This window comes from Lipophrys pholis (genome assembly GCF_963383615.2).
Source record: "Lipophrys pholis genome assembly, chromosome: 13".
NCBI lineage: Eukaryota > Metazoa > Chordata > Actinopteri > Blenniiformes > Blenniidae > Lipophrys > Lipophrys pholis.
Window position 1 is genome coordinate 11,359,374 of NC_137632.1, and position 17,442 is coordinate 11,376,815.

The window sequence follows — 17,442 nt, forward strand, 5'->3', positions numbered from 1 at the left end:
CAATAATGGGCTAACTATCAGTTACATCTCTCACCTGTAATCATTGGCCGGCATTAAAAGCATCTTTTTTTCTCTTCTGCATAGCTGACTGTGAATGCTTTTGAAATGAGTATAATGTAATCTGTGCCGCAGATATCTTCTGCTTTTGTGCATCTATCCAAGCAGTGAATGGCTGGGCCTATCAGTTACTCTCTGCAGGTGATGTATACACTCTGTAGAACAATGCTACAAACAGATGAAGGCTATAATATGCAGCCTATTCCTACTCTCTCATTTTTCAGGGTTATTTGGCTACTGGAAAAAAAAACAAAAAAAACTTAGCCTCTCCAACTTGTTTTTCTTAGTCAGAAATAAAAGCTGATTTAAATTTTTTTTTATGTCCGGTTTAACTCACGGCAATTAATAGCATTGGAAAGTCGCTGGCGACGACTTCAAGGTAACTGAACAGTTCAGTCAAGTTCAGACAAAGCAAACAAGAACTTTTCTCACACAATATGAAAGCACGCACAAGAAAAGCTGCAGCAGTAAAAAGTGACACACGAGTAGAATGAACAACTTACCATGTTCCCATTTTACAAATTTACTTAATCAATGAGGTTTTTGTGCAAACAGGCAGAAATTGACATTGACCGACAGGACATAAAATTCCCATGCTGAGACACAAATCATTTTGACATTATCTCCCAGATAGAAAAGTTTTTTTATTCTTTGACTGTGATGTGCGTCAGATTATCTACCTGGCTGTCTATCTGTATTACCCTTTCATTTTCACCCTGACGGTTTCAAGAATAAAGACACAGGGTTTAAATATATCTCCCCCACTGAACCGCCGTTCTTCACCAGATGTGCAACAGATAATGTCAGTCTGATCGTTGCAAGCAACAGCGCCGACTTTACTACATGTTTAGGAAAGGAAACTATTCACCCTGTGTGGTTAAGTGTGACTCACTTTTCCAAAGTTTCCTTTAAATGAATTTATTTCTTTTCTTACTCACGTACAAAAACCATAACAAACAATCAGGGCAAATTCTTTCAAATAAATTATAGATCTGTGACTTTCAGTGAAAAAGATCACAGACAGCAGAGTTTGAAACAGATATGTACAAAACGGAGGAAGAAGTCATTTGAGCAATTATAGAAGGACATAAATGGGCCAGTAAGAAAACTCTGCCCCACTTTATCAGGCATCTCCAGCATTGTCCATTGGGAGTTAACTTTTAGACTGTTTACTGGCTCAAAGGCCAGGCATGCATCTGAAGCCACATAGGCAAGATAATGTATCCCAGGCTACAAAAGCAGGCAAATCACTGTGCATTAAGACTGGACACACAATAGACAACAATGGCTTGCATAAACACTATTTAGAACTATTCACATGGCATTGAAGAGATGGGCGTTGACTCACTATTGCTGCAAAGCCGGCGCATTGTGCGGAGGTGAAAAGAAGTCTAATGAACAGGAAGCCTTATTTGAGAGAGCTGACAGTAACCATACAACAGCCGCATTGTGCGCTTGCCACCAACCCTGTGGGTCTCTACATTAGGAGAAATGATGAGAAAGTAACCCGAAAAGACACAGTGGGCCCTTGGACCCACGTAAATGCAACCAGACAATAATGGGGGGACACAAGCTGTCCCCACCTTTACCCAAAGCTGCACGTTTACATGCACAGAACATCAACCGCTCTCATGGCCGAGGATAAAAGCCCCCTGGCCAGATGGAACTTTGAAGTACATTTGGGTTAGTTTACCACCAAAGACTGCAATTTTAGAGCAGCAGCAGTTAAAATATATGTCATACATTTTAAATCAAATCAAACTCTGCAGGCGAAAGTTAGAAACTCCAGAGTTTGGTGCACCAGACCTCCCCTCTCTCCCTCTTCCTTTCCATCTCTCCCTCTCTTGCACTCTCTCTCTCTCTCTCTCTCTCTCTCTCTCTCTCTCACACACACACACACACACACACACACACACACACACACACACACACACACACACACACACACACACACACACACACACACACACACACACACACACACACACACACACACACACACACACACACACACACACACACACACACACACACAATATGCCCCCCTGCCTCAAGCTTCATCAATCTTCCACAAAGGGATGACATCACCAATAAGCATAGCCATTTATAGCTTTAAGCAATAAGCCTTATTTACTGATGAGATAAGCCCACGGCTATTGTCTACCCTGCACTTTGCTTCTTTTTCTCGCAGCTGAAGAATCAAACGGCACTTTTGGTAGGTGACAGAGCATGTCCAGGATTTAAGGCTAAAGCATGCAAAGAGGTTTCCTATGTGCTGGCCTCTGAAAGGATCACATTAGCCCCTTTAGTTCAAAGTCGCAGGAACAGGTAAAATTAAAAAGCTTTTTTTTTTTTTTTTGTCAACAGGTTTAATCTAAATAGGTGAGCGCCTTCTTCTGATTTAAATGTTGAGTGATATTACAAATGGCATGTGTGAAACACACCACAGCCTGGATACCGTAGTTTACAAAATATAATCATGCATTACATGTGTGACCTATAATTACTGTTTGCAACAGTGTTACTCAGCCAGTCCGTAAAAGCCAGGGCGGTCACCAAACTGCTGAGGCACCGTGATACAGTGCGGCTTATTAAACCTCACGTGTACAAGTACTTGGTTTGTGTTTGTTTATGATCCGAGATGAAAGAGACAGTGCCTGTTATATGTCCTCTCGAAAGGGAGACATTGACGTTTGGTATTTTTATTTTTCTACTTTCACAAAGTCTGTCATGAGGGAAAACTCAGTCTAACTAGGTTAGCCAACTAGGAAGATAGAGAAGGTATAGCATTAACATGGAGCGCCTATTTTTAACCAGATAAAAAGCCATTTTCTAACACAGTGCATCCAGTGTCATCAGACGTGTGTTAAAAATGTGTTATTTGTTGTTTGTTTTTCTTAGCTGTACACGGAGTCCCGTCAGTCCTTGGGAACTTGTCAGATATTCAGTTTGTAGTCACTTTAGAAAGGCTGAGCACAGAGTCTCAGGGGAATCGCTCTAGTCTCCCCGTTTCCCCCACCCCATGTCAGCAGCCAGGAACAAAGCCGCCATAGTCAATTCTCCTAATTTCACTGCAGCCTGTCGAAATCCCGTTCTCCTTTTCTCCTTCTCTTCAACAAGTACTTTATGTTGGGATCAGTCAGGTCTGAGTCGCCCACAAAAACCTGAGGCTCTCGCTTCATCGTCTTTCAGCACCGGGTTTGACACTCCCCAGCTCCCTGCCATTCAGACGCCTTCACCATGCAATTTGTTTCCATTTGTCAAACAGCAGTATCCATCACAAAAGAAAATGCTGGCACAACAGAAAGTTTGTGAAAAAGAAACATTGTCTCCGAAACCCAAAATGGCCCTCAGACTACCTACTTATTGGCCCGTAACAAAACAACCTTAAACAATTTACAGCACTTTCAGTTGTTCCAGATACTTGTTACATTATTCTTCTCTCGGCCGACAATAAAACATCTTTAACTGAATACAACAGGTATCGCACCCTCAAATCAGCACCGGCGTATCACTTCTCTCTTAAAAGTGCGCGCGGACTCGCTGCCACAGTTTGAATTCATCACTGTATTCACTGCCTCCACATTGTGCTGACTCTTATTTTGTGTTTTATTTCTTTGGGATTAAACTTCATTGTGCAGAGAGCCAGGTTTCTCCCACATTTGTTTATTAAAGCTATCTCAGCACTATGTTGACAGCGTTGCTATTTACACACCAATTCAGATATGTCTTAAAATGGTGCTATTATTGGGGTTGCATGGAAAGGTATCTGGTTAATAATACTTATTGTGCAAACTTTGTTGTCACCATTCTTGTGCTGGCTGTTATCGAGGGGAGAGCAGAGAGGATATATGCTGACTCTGATGTAGATAGTGCCATGAGTATTTCTATTGTGACAGCTGCCGTGTGGTGAAGTCCCTGATAGGGTTTCCAATGCTGTCAATGCTGTGTCAGGTGCATTAGCACCTCAGAGACCTGTGATGCTCCAGCTGCTATGTGCCTGTGTCTCCCCGGGCCCTGGCCGCCAGCCTGACACCCGACACAAAGTAATCACAGATCACAGCGTTTAATCACTGAAACAAGCACTCCAGAGGACCCCACTGTCAATATCCCACTCTCTCATTATCTGTTTGGATTGCACATCCACACTGTCAGATAAACAGAGTGGAAAATTAAGATTAAAAATATGGTAATTTCATTTCAGTCGGCAGGCTCCTCTCACTGGCCCATTATGCTATTGATTACCTCTGAATTCAATTTTTCTTTTCAATGTAAACTTTAATCTATTCGCAAGCCAACAATTCAACTCCCAGGGGGCTATTTGAGAGTAAGTAACCATTTAATATGAGGCTGGCTGAAGATTCATTGGCTTTAATGAATTGTGTAAATCACTCAGCTTTTAAAGGAGCTGAAGTCTTGCGGTTCACGACCCAAATTTGGGCCCAGTTAAATAGTGCCTTTTAGACCAAACCAAGTGTTTACTGACAACAATCTCTGAATGTGTAATCACTGGCTCTGCCCTTGTCTATACGAGGCCAAATTAAACAGCTCCTTCCTAATGGAGCTGGTAATGACAAAATTACAATTCAGGACTTAATCGTCATATTGCACTGCTGACATGTTAGAATAACAGTGGATTGCTGCACCACTGCACCACTCAAACAGAATTTCAAAACGGCTTGACTCAACACAGTAATGACTGGGTTGTCTTCTTTAACCACTTACCAATTTGTAGCATCATGTTCAAGACCAGTTGTAACCGCTGACCTGAGGCAAACAAACCATTCAGACCTCTGAATACAGGATGATGCACAGCTCTGGGAGGGTTCCACACGAAGCAAAAAAAAGACAGCACTGAACATTTTGAGCAATATTCATTTATTGTTTGAAATTTACATTTAGTATTCAGTGCAGATTTGAGGTGAACATTCTCATCACCTTGTATTTACTATACAATAATAAAGTGCAAACTCCATACAATATAACCTTCAGTAACACTTCATATGCGTGAGACACCAGACACAAGAGAAATGTGTGACCTACAAACATTCAGACTAAACTTCATCCAAATCATTGCTAAAGTAAAAGCAAACGCACGAAGACAGAAGAAAATACTTAAAAAAAAGTTAGTAAATGTTTGCCCCAAGAGTTTTGGTGTTAGTCCTCCAAAATTACCCCTCACGCACTGATAAGCCATAAGATCATGACCAACATGGGCACTCTGGCCATGTTTGCAGCTATTTAGCTTTTGGGCCTACTGTGTGGTTCTCCAGCCGGACTGTAGAGAACAGAATGGACTGACAGCAGTGGCGAGAGTGTCACCGGCTACAAGACGAGAGCTGACCATTATACAAGACTCTATTCATCCTGGACAGTAACTATTCTCCTTTTCTGCTGCTTATAAGCAGATCCACGCTGCCTAAAACCTCACCAAATACACTAGAAAACAATTCCACCCACAAGTAGTATTGATGTACTAATCCTTCAAATCTGATTTGCACAGTTTTTACAATTTTTAATTTTTATTCATTTTGAACTGCCAAATATAGCTTGCCAATATTTTTCTTGCTGTTCCTCAAACAATGATAATCAAGTCTCTCCTATTGTTTGTGTCAGAACAAGAATGAAAAATGTGTGTGTGGCCATAATCTTATGGCTGATTTGTGTAATTTGCTAAGAGTTGAGGTAGATACAAAACCACTCGTGTCAAAGTGCAGGAACACTAATTAAAACAGTGCAATTACTAAAAATCAATGGTCTGATTAAGGCACAATAATTACTAAAAACATTGGTGTGTCCTCTCGGGTTTTCCTTGTCTTGTCAAGCACTTTCCAAATAATGAAAAGACTTCAGTCTTATGAAACAATGTTGGACTTAAAAGAATATTCCAAGACTAAACACATCCAATATCTGCACTTATCCCAGCACCAGTGCAGAAGACATGGATATTGAAGAAACTCAGGAGGCCAGAGCACACATACATAAACATAGCAGTGTGGGATCAATAAACACCCATGCAGTAATAGGCTGACAGCCTGCCTCGCATAATTGTCTCTTTTCTGTTTTGGACCAAAGGCCTGTGCCCGTCAGCAGCAGCACGTGGTACCCTGAGCCTTCTGGGAGTCTGAAGACATTTTCACTGTACGTCGAGGAATCTGGTAAAAAGGTTCGGTCACTGACGGCTAGCACGAAGACCACAGCGACTCTCCAAAGTGTCAAAGAGACGTCTCAAAGATGACACTGATGTCCTTGGCACAGCGCGCATCAGTCACCCGCTTTTTGTTTGTGTAAACCTGAAAGCGGATCAGGGAAGCAGTGTCACAGAACACAAGCACACTGTCCAATCTCAGCTACGATCTGCTAAGGTGTGATTTATGACAGATCCAGTCAGAGCACGGTGATGGGATTTATCATCCGCTGAAGCATGCAAAAGTGGCTTATTTATCCTCGTAAATGACTGTGAAATTCGGGGGAGAAAATTTTTGGGGGAGATAATCACAGGAATTATTTGTGGTGTTAATTTTATCTAATGGCAGCTGCTGGGCAGAGCAGTGCGTGTCTATTTCGGAAAAAAACCCAACAAAAAACTGGTTAGCAGTGTTGTGTCCAAAAAGAATCTTTATACAAAAGAGGCTCTGACAGACACACTATTTCACTTTAGAAAGTTTGTGGAAAAAGAAGCAAAAAGAGGTAGAAGCTTGGCCAAAGCTTGAGATATACTGTTGCCTCTAAGATTCTCTTTCTCCATGGACAAAGGAGCTTGAGGTTGATATCAGATTATTGAATGTATTTAAACCTTGACTGACAACTATAGAAACTTGACACACAACATGTGGACCATCTCAGTATTTAATAAGTGGTGCTAGACAGTTATGGATGCTGCAGTAATCTGATCTAAGGAGAGCACCCTACAATAAAGAAAGGAAAACGTAAGGGCTTGAACAATGTCACTACCAATCCGCCAGTGTGCAGGGTAAGACGATACCAAATAATACCACAGTGTGCTGGGTCTTTGAAATCAGTATTTTACTCATTTCACTCCTCTGGCTGAGAAGATACAGTTCCGCTGATAAATTTGTGCGAGGGACAGAGAGAAAATGAAATGATGCCTACTTTTTCTTATTTCACAAAGACCTGTTTGAAGTTGCAATATGGTATCTGTAGTCCCAGACAGATGCACATAAAATGGAATTGAACAATGAATAGCCGGCTCTTATCTGTTCAGTGTCTGAAGGGGAAATACATCACAAATGAATTTCGCAGGGAAAAAATATGGACATTCTCTATTACAGTAATCCCCATAGAAAGTTTATCCCAAATCGCAATGAAGTTAAACCCAATATTTCAAAATAGATATAGTGCAAAGAAAGCTGCTTTTCTTGAATCATCACTAAAATGATCTCAAAATTACATTATGAGAAAATAGATTATACAGAGAGTTTCTCCGATAATATCAGAGGATGTAAATCTACAAAGGGACAATTTCTCTCTTGAAATTAATGTTATGGTGTCGCAATGCTCCAAGTAGACACTTTAAATTAAAATGGTAATCAAGTGTCTTTGCATTGTCAGGGCTATGCACATCTTGTGTTGCTTAACTGTATTATTTTGGAGGTGAGCAATGGAGTCTGGAGTTAAAGGCAGAGTCTGGGATTAGTGTGCCATGACTGGACTCTTATTTAGTGACAGCCTGGTTCTGGGATACAGGTGGATGTGGTTACCTGTTTGGCTGTGTGCAGCAGCGAGGCGGCTTCGGCTCTGCCTGTCTGTTGGACCATCTGGTAGAAGAGCCCATCCTGGTTCTGGAGCAGCACATATGGCTCATCATATTCCTGGATCCTGCCAGCATCCAGGACCTGCAATCATTCGTACAATGGTGGGTGTGAGGGTGTATGCGTGTGCCATCGGCTGTATACTTTGCTTTGGGGAAAACTGACATTTCAGCTGTTTGACTGCTGAGTGATGCATGCAGACAGTGCAAGTTGAATAGAGAAACAGTAGGTCTGTGCACATAGGAACCATCCATTTGATGTGACTCATGCATCAGCAAACACCGGCGCCTGTTTCTGCTCAAAAGGACCGTGGACAATGAGGGTAACCTGTTCGCAGTGTGAAAGTCCAGTACGCTGACTCTGACAGACAGGAGATCAGTGATTTATCCGTGTAGTTATCCCGGCATTTCAGTGGCCTATGGGTGGTCCTCAGCCAAATCCAACAATCACACCTTTAACACACTCAAGAAAATTACCATCATTTCTATGTCATCACATGCCATGTACCCTATACAAAGAATAGTGCCAATTCAAGCACTTTGCAAAAAGACTACAATTAAATCACAGACAAATTTTAAAAAGCTCGATCCCCTTACAGCAGTAATGAGCAGGTTGTTATCAGTAAAGCCCAGTTTCGAGTGTTAAATAGAAAACGGTGACTTCTACAGCTGCTGGAGTAATAAAAAGTTTAAGGGCAGGCCATCAGGAGATGGAGTTTATATCTTGGAAAACACTCTGTGTCAAAATGTGGCACAGGTTCAGATTTGGAGGAGTGAAATTCACACGGCTCACAATTCGTTTCTTCCGGGGTGTGTGGCATCGGGGGGCATTTAACACAAGTGTATGTGTGAAGCAGTCCCCACTGTGCGATATTCTGGCTTTCCTCAGCAGACCCCTCTCAGTGACCGAGCAGCCACCAGGTCGCGCCCTGTCCTCCATCGACGCTTAACAAATGCTGCCACAAATGGCACTAATTGGCACCTCTGCAGGCACTGGAAGCAAGGGGGCCAAAGATCAAGTGGCATGAGTGCGGGTTCAATGAAAAGACTGCTGTGAGCAAGAAATCAGCCCAGCTGCTGCAGAATGAGGCAAGTGAATTAAATCTGCAGTTTATGTAGCGAGACAAGAAAGTAACAAGGGGTTTGTGTGCATCTCGGTGTATCTCAGGTGTGTTTGACATACATACAATAAGAATGAACATGATGTTTTGGCAGGTAACGTCAGACTGTAAAAACAATCGGAGGCGAGACAGACGTTTGAAAATCATAAAAAAAAAAAAAAAAAAAATGTCTGGACATTGTTCTTGCACAAACAACTGAAGACTGTCCCCTCCGCTCAATCAAAAGCTGCCTTATAACTATCATTGTTATCAACTCTCCCAACAGTGTCACTTCAGACTATTGACTGAAGCGGCGGCCAGTGGAAATTTACTGCATCCAGACTTACCAGTATTCTGTCACAGTCGATAATAGTGTTGAGCCTGTGAGCAATGGTGAGGACGGTACACTCTTGAAACCTGTCCCGCATAGTCTCCTGGATGAGGCTGTCAGTTCTAAAGGAGCAGGGAACACAACACCTGAGAACAAAAAAACTCTCTTCCTATAGAGCCTTGGGCAGGGATTTTACGCAACCCAGAACAATAGTTCATCAGCAGCAAAATATGTGGAGCAGCAGACACACACTGAAAGGTATTAGAGATGCTACGTGTTAAAAGGTTGTTTAGTGTAGTTTTCCATATACTGTTTTGCAGATCTTATCAACGGTAACTCAATTACATATTGGGGTTTTTATGGTTTCTTCACATGCTAAAATGTTCAATAAAAAACATTATACTATACTCTAGATTAAGCACTTACAACATACTGTACATCTTCAGATCATGAAGACTTAAAAAAGTATGCTGACACACTGCCCTCCTTGACCAGACTCCTTCAAAAATACGAAATACAAAAGCATCATCATATTCCTCTCACCACAAAGCAACGTCTGACAGAGTGGAAAGTTTTCAAGGATTTACTTTCACTTGCGTGCTGCATATCTGCACAGACGCTTTAGCATGAGGGGCCTTTTAAATATATTTTCTGAATCATTACATAGAAATTCTGAGTAGAACTACACTTTTATTTAATCATTTCACGATTCAAAATGACCAATCTTGAGTAGGACTCTTTCAAAATGATCATAAACACTTTTGGAGGGTTTCTTGACCTTGGGTCCACATTGGCCGTGGCCTCATCAATAATGAGGATGCGGTTTTTCCGGAGGATGGCCCTGGCCAAACACACCAGCTGCCTCTGGCCCACACTGAAGTTAGATCCCGACTCCGTCAACACTGTCTCCAGCTTATTGGGCAGCTCCTCCACCGTGGCCTTCATCTGCACCTGCGGAGCAGGAGAGCACATCCCCAACCCTTCATTACTCCTGCATAAAAGCATCCTGTGGGGATGTCTTTAAAGAGCCATCCAAACACACCCATTAACTGCCTGGCACAATGCAGAGCCAGGTCCACTGATGACCTTGGCCAGTGCTCTCTTGTGGCCAGCCTCTAGCTTTAATCCAGGCCACCAAACCCATTCAGAGGCAGGACCAGGAGCTGAAGCCCTTCACTGTGGGGGGAGCCTTCATCCTGGTTGGCCTGACTGCCCAAACACATCTCCCCCAGCACTTTCAATGGTTCCCAGTTACAAGCCGCACATTGAGCTGGGCCCCATGGCCCTAATGGGATTTCCCCCCATGACTTGTGGCGAGCAGGGAGGCTGAATGGCAGCATTGTACGTGGGGACAGAGGGATCCCCCCTGGGCCGGCAAGGGGGAATCATTCAGAGCCACGCTGGAGTACCTCTTGGAGTGCATTCCACAGGTCCTCATCTGTGTGCTGCCTGAAAGGGTCCAGATTCTTCCTCATGGTGCCCGTGAAGAGAACTGGGTCCTGTGGATAGATGGATATAGAAAGAGAAGGCCGTGGCCAGTTAAGATAATGACAAGAGAGAAGATGTCTGAAAGGGTTAAGACAGGCTTTATAGAAGACCACTAGGCAATGTGTGAGGGGAAGATGTCCACAAAGGACTTGCCCCACTCAGGAGCTCTATTCAATGCTCTCGCCAACTATGCTTCAATAAGTTGATCTTTTTACTTGAAAAACCAGCATTTGTGCTCTGGTGCTACAGGAGAATAGTTCTGCAAGGTTGTCTAAATATATAAAAGATCACAAAAGTGCTAACAGGTCAACACTAAAATATTCTTCAAGTTGTTGCATGAGGAGTCATCATCTCAAAATGTACACACGGTCAATATTGCTGATCACGTCAGCCGACTATTTTCACGAAGGGACACCCTTAGATCCTAGACAGCTAGAAAGCCTGAGATATGTATTTATGGTAAGCCACGCACCTGTATAACGGTTCAGTTGCAGAGCCATCTTTAAGAGAGTAAATAAAGCTCTTTATTACAGTGCGAGGGGAAGATGCTGCGACTCCACAGGCACTGTTCCAACATGCCACTCCATTTGTGGTAAACCTGATAAACAGGAGCAATCTTCTCAAGTCCAAGTCAGATACTGTATGTATTCATAAATCCTGCACCAACCTTCGAGTGATTTAACACTTGCAAGCGGATTGTCCTCAGTCGGCATAAACAGACCCAGTCGCCTCTTTTGGTACACAACTGCTGGAGATAAGCTTTTCATATAGCATCGTTTTCACATTGTTTTATCTCTGAACAAACATCCGAGGTTACCTATGGAACACAGCAGAGATTTTATGACACCTAAATGCTTATAATGACCATATGAGCAGACTTTAATGCGATGTGACAGAGCGTGTCACTGTAATGGAAGTGACGCAGAGCAGGAAGTATCCATCACCAAAACCGATGCTCCCATTGTATCCACATCACAGTCCAGGCAATATGATAACTCCGGCTCACTTCAGATAGGGATCCAACCTCAAATCAAGATATGAAATCTTCCCCTGGCAACTGTCAGATTAGGCCAGAAGCTAAAGTGAAGTGCACAATGGGTCCAGAAGGCTGAGAGTCCTGCATTATGGTTACAACAGCATGTCTGTTCTTTTAAAGGCCAGCTTCACTGCCAAAGATATTTAGTGTACACCCGCCTCAAAAATTGTGTTCTAACGCACTGTGGGTTAGAAGACTCAAGACTAACAGCTCAGGAAAAATAATGCTTTCAGGACTTCAGCCCCGCTACCTGTGCCTCAGAAAATGTTCCACCTCTTTACTTCCTATGAGCTTTTTCCCTGTCACCAAAATACCACCTTGTCATTAAGCCAGCTGAAGTCCCAATTCAAACTAGTTTTGTGACACACTTTAATTGAGGATTCAATGTTAGGTCGGAAAAACTGCTTTCAAGCACAGCTTTCCATAGACCGATTATGTGCTCCACCAATTCTAAGCCCTCTGTTTGCCTCAGAATTCATTTTTTTTACGAAGTCATTCCTGAGAATTCAATAGAAACTGAAATGGATCCTTTTTTAATGCTGTATGCTAATACAAGCTTATCATAATCAAATCTGTGGGTGGCAAATAATGAAACTCCTCACTCGCAATGTATAGTATACGTATCAGACTCCATTTTTTTTCCATGTGAAAGGTTGACTGACTATCACTTCATCTCTGGCGTCTAGCATAAAAAAAAAAAGGCTTTCAGATGAATTCGTGTGAATCCAAGAGAGTTTCCTCCATATGTAAGTTTGTACAGAACAGAGAAATCCTACTCCTCTGAGAGCTGCCGACAGAATGAAAATGCCAGCCGGTGTGTGATAGAGATGGGCATGAAGCTAAAGTTCTGACTCGTAACCTGCCACTTTGCACAAGTCTCTCCCTCTAGGAGAGAGACACAGCGGTAAACAAAATCACATCAAACGTACATCACATCCATCTCAAACTAGTTTGGACTAGGAAGTCAAACTTTATCTGAAGCGGCGAAGATGCCAGAAACCCATCAAATCCATAGAAAAGAATTAATGAAACTGTTTTTGGGCATCTTGGCTGCACCCGAGAAATGTTTGAGACTTGGGCTAAGTGACGGTGTACAAGGAGACTCTGACTGTGAGGATGGGGGAGACTTCTTCTAAGCAGCTTTCCCATGTTTGGGGGGTAGAGGGCTAATCCTCTGTCAGGGATGGGGAACTGCTCTCTTCACAGTGCAGGCCGTGGGAGTCTTCTCCCCTCCCTCCACTCTGCTGACACTCACCCGCAGGCTGGCATTTTCTTAATGCCGTATCAGTTTCAACAAGCGGAAATAAAGTTAAACTGTCTCAAGGCATCCGTTTGTCTCACTTTCAGAAATCCCCTGAGTGACGACTGTAATTCTCCTCACTTGTTTTAGCTTTTTTAAAGCCAGCCGTGTAAAAAAGAAGGGGGCCAAAGCATGAAGGTTGCTGTAACTATGGTTCGTCTAACATTTCTGCCATTGCTCAATCATAAGGAGTCACAGCATCCTTAAATAAGATGTCAAAGCAGACGTAAAGCAGTTGTAGAGTTCGACAAAAAGAAATTAACTGAATAGTTTCTGAGTTTGAGTTCTAATAAATGACGACATCATGTAAAACGTTATTGATTGTGGGTGAGATCAAACAGCCCAGAATGTCTCTATTATATGTGGTTTGGTTCAGGAGACACACAAACTGTAGTTGTTATGATTTTAAAGGAGCACCTGCGGGATGATTGACATTCTCTGGCGCAGCGTGTGCAGCCCAATCTCGGAAGTCAGAAAGCCGTCGATCATAATTCTTCCTTCAGGTTCTGACAGTCGAAACAAGGCTGAAATCAGGGAGCTTTTACCAGCTCCAGTCCTCCCAACAACGCCAACCTACAGAGAAAAGGAGTTATAGCAGAATGAAAATGATACATTTACAGAAAATCAAAACTTTGCTCCTTTATTTTTTATATCTACACTATTACTTATTGATGAAATTATGTTATCAAGAGACCGTGACCCTTTTTCATTTTTTCTAAATACATCGTGGCAGATGAGAAAGAAAAAAATTAATCTTAGATGAACCTCTAAACAATGTCTCAATTAGATTTTTAAAATTAAAAACTTTGAATCTTCATTTAAACTCCTTTATAAGGCTCACCTCAGTGTCACGTCAATGTGCTTTACTAGCTGTGTGATGGTTTTAAATGCCTTGCATGGCATTTGATGGCATGGCGTGACAGTTTAACCATGTAAATCTGCTAAAAGTGGAAAAGCACTATGTAACTTACATGCGCTTGCGTAGCCTATTAATATAGATTCTTGGCCAGTTTGAGTGTTAGATTATGTTTGCTAGAATATTTGGTGAATGTATATGTGGGTGCATATCTGTGCTAACCTAAAAGTTGGTAAAGAAGATGGATAGACGGACGTGCAGCACAGAAAAACTCAAATGAAGCCTGTAGATGTTAAAACCACTGCACAATTCAAATCACCACTTGTACGGCTCAACTGGTCTGATAATGACCGACACAGCCACCTGGCATCACTCAGGCTTGCTTCGTGTCATTACATCGCCAGTGGGAATCAACCTGTTTAAATAGAGGTTTACCAAAGACTCCGCTTGGGTGTAACAGTGTTCTATCTATGGATTAGACCAGTGTCATCAACTAACTCTAAGCGAGTGGTTAGTCAAATACAGATTACAGAATGCTAATCAAACGCTGAACATTGTACAATTAATCATTCATAACCCCAAATAATCCATTTTCTTTTGTGTTAAGGTCCCTACTGCTTTGACTAATCAGACGCTACCATAATTTCTTAACAGGTTATTTGCAGATGCATGCATGGAAATGTTAATAAACAGTCTAAGTATTTCTCATTCTTCTGTCAAGGGGAAATCTTGGCTGAGCTTTCTCAGAAAACCCAGAAAAATATAAACAAACCTTGACTTCCACTAGAAAATCAAGTTCAAACTGTAATTGATGCATTACAGTGAAAAGTTATATTAATTGAAACCTGCATTAAAAGGAACAACACTCTACTTACCGAGAGCCACTGAACGTAATAAAAAAGGATACACCGACATAGACACAACAAAGCATATAATTTACAGTTTCTAAGTCACAGAGTTAAGTATGCACTTTCCATGCCATCTGTCTCCTTAAATACAACTGTTAAGTTAGTTATGTGGTAATTTGTGTGTTTTTCAGTCTGATCATGTACAGTGACTGTTTGCAGTGTGGGGCAGGGAGAGAAGATCCTGCACTGCAGATGGTAGTGCAGGTGAAAGGGTGTAAAGGAAACTGTCAATATGCACAAAGCCTTTTACCCCCACGACTTGCTGCAGAGATCCCTCCCATGGGCTGCCAGAGCCAGGGCCTCTACACTTATCAACCCACCCATTGTGAAATCAGCCGCCCTGGCCAACCATAGCCATGCAAAATACCCCCCCCACACACACCTCCCCACCACCCTTGCATTAAACACAATTTCAATCATCCTCAACCATCTCTCTCTGCCTTCCATGCTCTTTTTCTTCACCCTGCTCCCTTGGCCTCTCCTTCTCTCTTATAGTGAATAAACAGTTGTCACCGTCAGGTAGCTCAAAATGCAAATGGGAAACAAATGGATCCACTTGAACAGTCTTAATTACATGATATGTATTCCATGAATCACAAATGGTATAGTCCTGAAGATTCAGCAGTACAATATGCTGTCCTTTAAATAATTGATTTGAAAATAATGCCACATAAAGAGGAACCACCCAACACTCTCTACAATGTCTGCATATCAACCTCAGTCATGGGCTGTACACACCAGTGAGCATTTACAGGTTGGGAATAGAGACAGCAACCTTTTCTTTGGATGTGAAGACAACGTTCAGGTTCTTTAGGACCAAAGGTTCACTGGCGCTGTAAGAGAAGTTCACTCTGTCAAAGTTGATGAAGCCCGTCTTTGGCCAATCACTTGGTGGCTGTTTGTCAGTCTCCCATGGCGCTTCGCTCTCCAGCTCTGCATACTCAACCACTCTCTCAACTGATGTCATCTAAAAATACAAGTATATTAAAGTCATGTTATTTGAATTCATTTGGCTTTTTTGGACTTGAAAAAAGTTTAAAACAATTAATGAGCTTCTATGCATTAAAGAAAATATAAATGGTTAAATAATTCAACAACAGGGGGCTCAATTTTACATCTGGTACAACAGAAATGTCTTGGTGAGCTTTATTGTCCGGATAGGTTCTAAATGGAGGCATGGTTCATAGTGTGATCATCAAGACAGAACTTTGTTTAAAATCATTAGCTGTGTTTACATGGTCACTTTCCCCCCAATGTGTATGTCCTGTGTACATGAACACTGCATAACATGGTCAGACTGATGTGTTTTCACACACCAAACATATGATCCCATTCAGTCATTGAATCTTTCTAACAATGCTTTGTACGGTGACATTAGCTGTTTGTGACATACACACATGATCCCATATCAAGCTTTACTCAGACAAAGTGTTGGAGATGGGTTTATTGGCTCCACCGATGAAAAACACAAAACATTCTCCATATTTGAGAGGAGCAATGTCTCCTGAATCGATCAGATGTGATTTGCCAGTATCATTTTTATCTCTGAAGCATCCCATTAAGACATTAGACTTTCTTGGGTGTACGTCTTTTTACAATATTCACATATTTATAATACCTGATTGTATGTGTGAAGCTGCGGTAATAAACAAATGAATGAAATGATGAATGCAATGAAATTACCAAACAGGCATGCACAATAAAGATATTTTGACCACAACTATGGGGACATGATCACAATGACGGTCTACATGGTCTCATTCAGAATAAGGAGCATAGACCATCCTGCTTCTTCCAAAATATAGTGTTTTTCCAAAGCAGAATCTCGAGTGTTGACATAAAGCTATTCAATTCTGTTCAGGCTTTCATTCAGAACATTTGTGTCCATGTAAACACAGCTAGTAGTACAGTACAGTAGGTTTTGACAACCCCTTTAGTGAAAATATTGACTGACAAAAGCAGCTACAAAATTCACACAAACTCAACGAGTTACATCAAAAAAAGATGCAGAGTAATGCTTGATAACATAAATCGAACATAATATTAGAACACTGCAAAGATGCAATAGCATCCAAAGGGAACAGTGGTGATGACGCCATCAAAGAAATGAGAAAACACAACGTATAATTGAGAATGACGTGACACAACTTCACTGAACAGTCCTCTTTGCTTAGAGCTCATAATAGCAACATTAAATGATCATTACTTATGTTTGGACAAGCTCCAAAATACACTAAAGTCAAGTACTTCACTGTGTGCTTAGATCCTAAAAGTACAGCTCTACCTGTTAACTTCCCATCTAAAACCCTCAACCTTAGTGTGCAATGCAGGCTTTATAAATTTTAAAACTGAAACCACAGAAATCTAAAATATATTCTATCTTTTTTATTTAATTTTGTAAAAAAAAATTAAGCTCAATCCAGAGTTAGAAAAAAAACATCAAATATGCGTATTTTTGGCCCGTTTACAAGTTCGCCTTGTAACATTAAACGTCATCAATCAGTGGGACATTTTTTGACCAATAAACTACAAAGCTCGGAGTTACGATTGGATTTCTATTGCACAGATAGATTGTTCTGTTTGCCAAGATTTTAG

The 17,442-nt window shown here is 41.6% G+C and overlaps 1 protein-coding gene across 1 annotated transcript in view; it reads right to left on the reverse strand.

Moving 5' to 3' along the window:
• Positions 1-4,922: 4,922 nt before the first annotated feature.
• LOC308118670 (ATP-binding cassette sub-family C member 4-like) overlaps positions 4,923-17,442 on the reverse strand; it is a 38,125-nt gene continuing 25,605 nt past the window's right edge. Inside the window, exons 26-32 of the mRNA XM_080478180.1 lie at positions 15,623-15,814; positions 13,501-13,656; positions 10,669-10,758; positions 10,038-10,210; positions 9,276-9,381; positions 7,779-7,913; positions 4,923-6,350 (exon numbers count right to left, since the gene is read on the reverse strand). Coding sequence (XP_080334306.1) covers positions 6,273-6,350; positions 7,779-7,913; positions 9,276-9,381; positions 10,038-10,210; positions 10,669-10,758; positions 13,501-13,656; positions 15,623-15,814 — 930 coding nt within the window. The 3' untranslated portion in view covers positions 4,923-6,272. The remainder of the gene's footprint in view (positions 6,351-7,778; positions 7,914-9,275; positions 9,382-10,037; positions 10,211-10,668; positions 10,759-13,500; positions 13,657-15,622; positions 15,815-17,442) is intronic.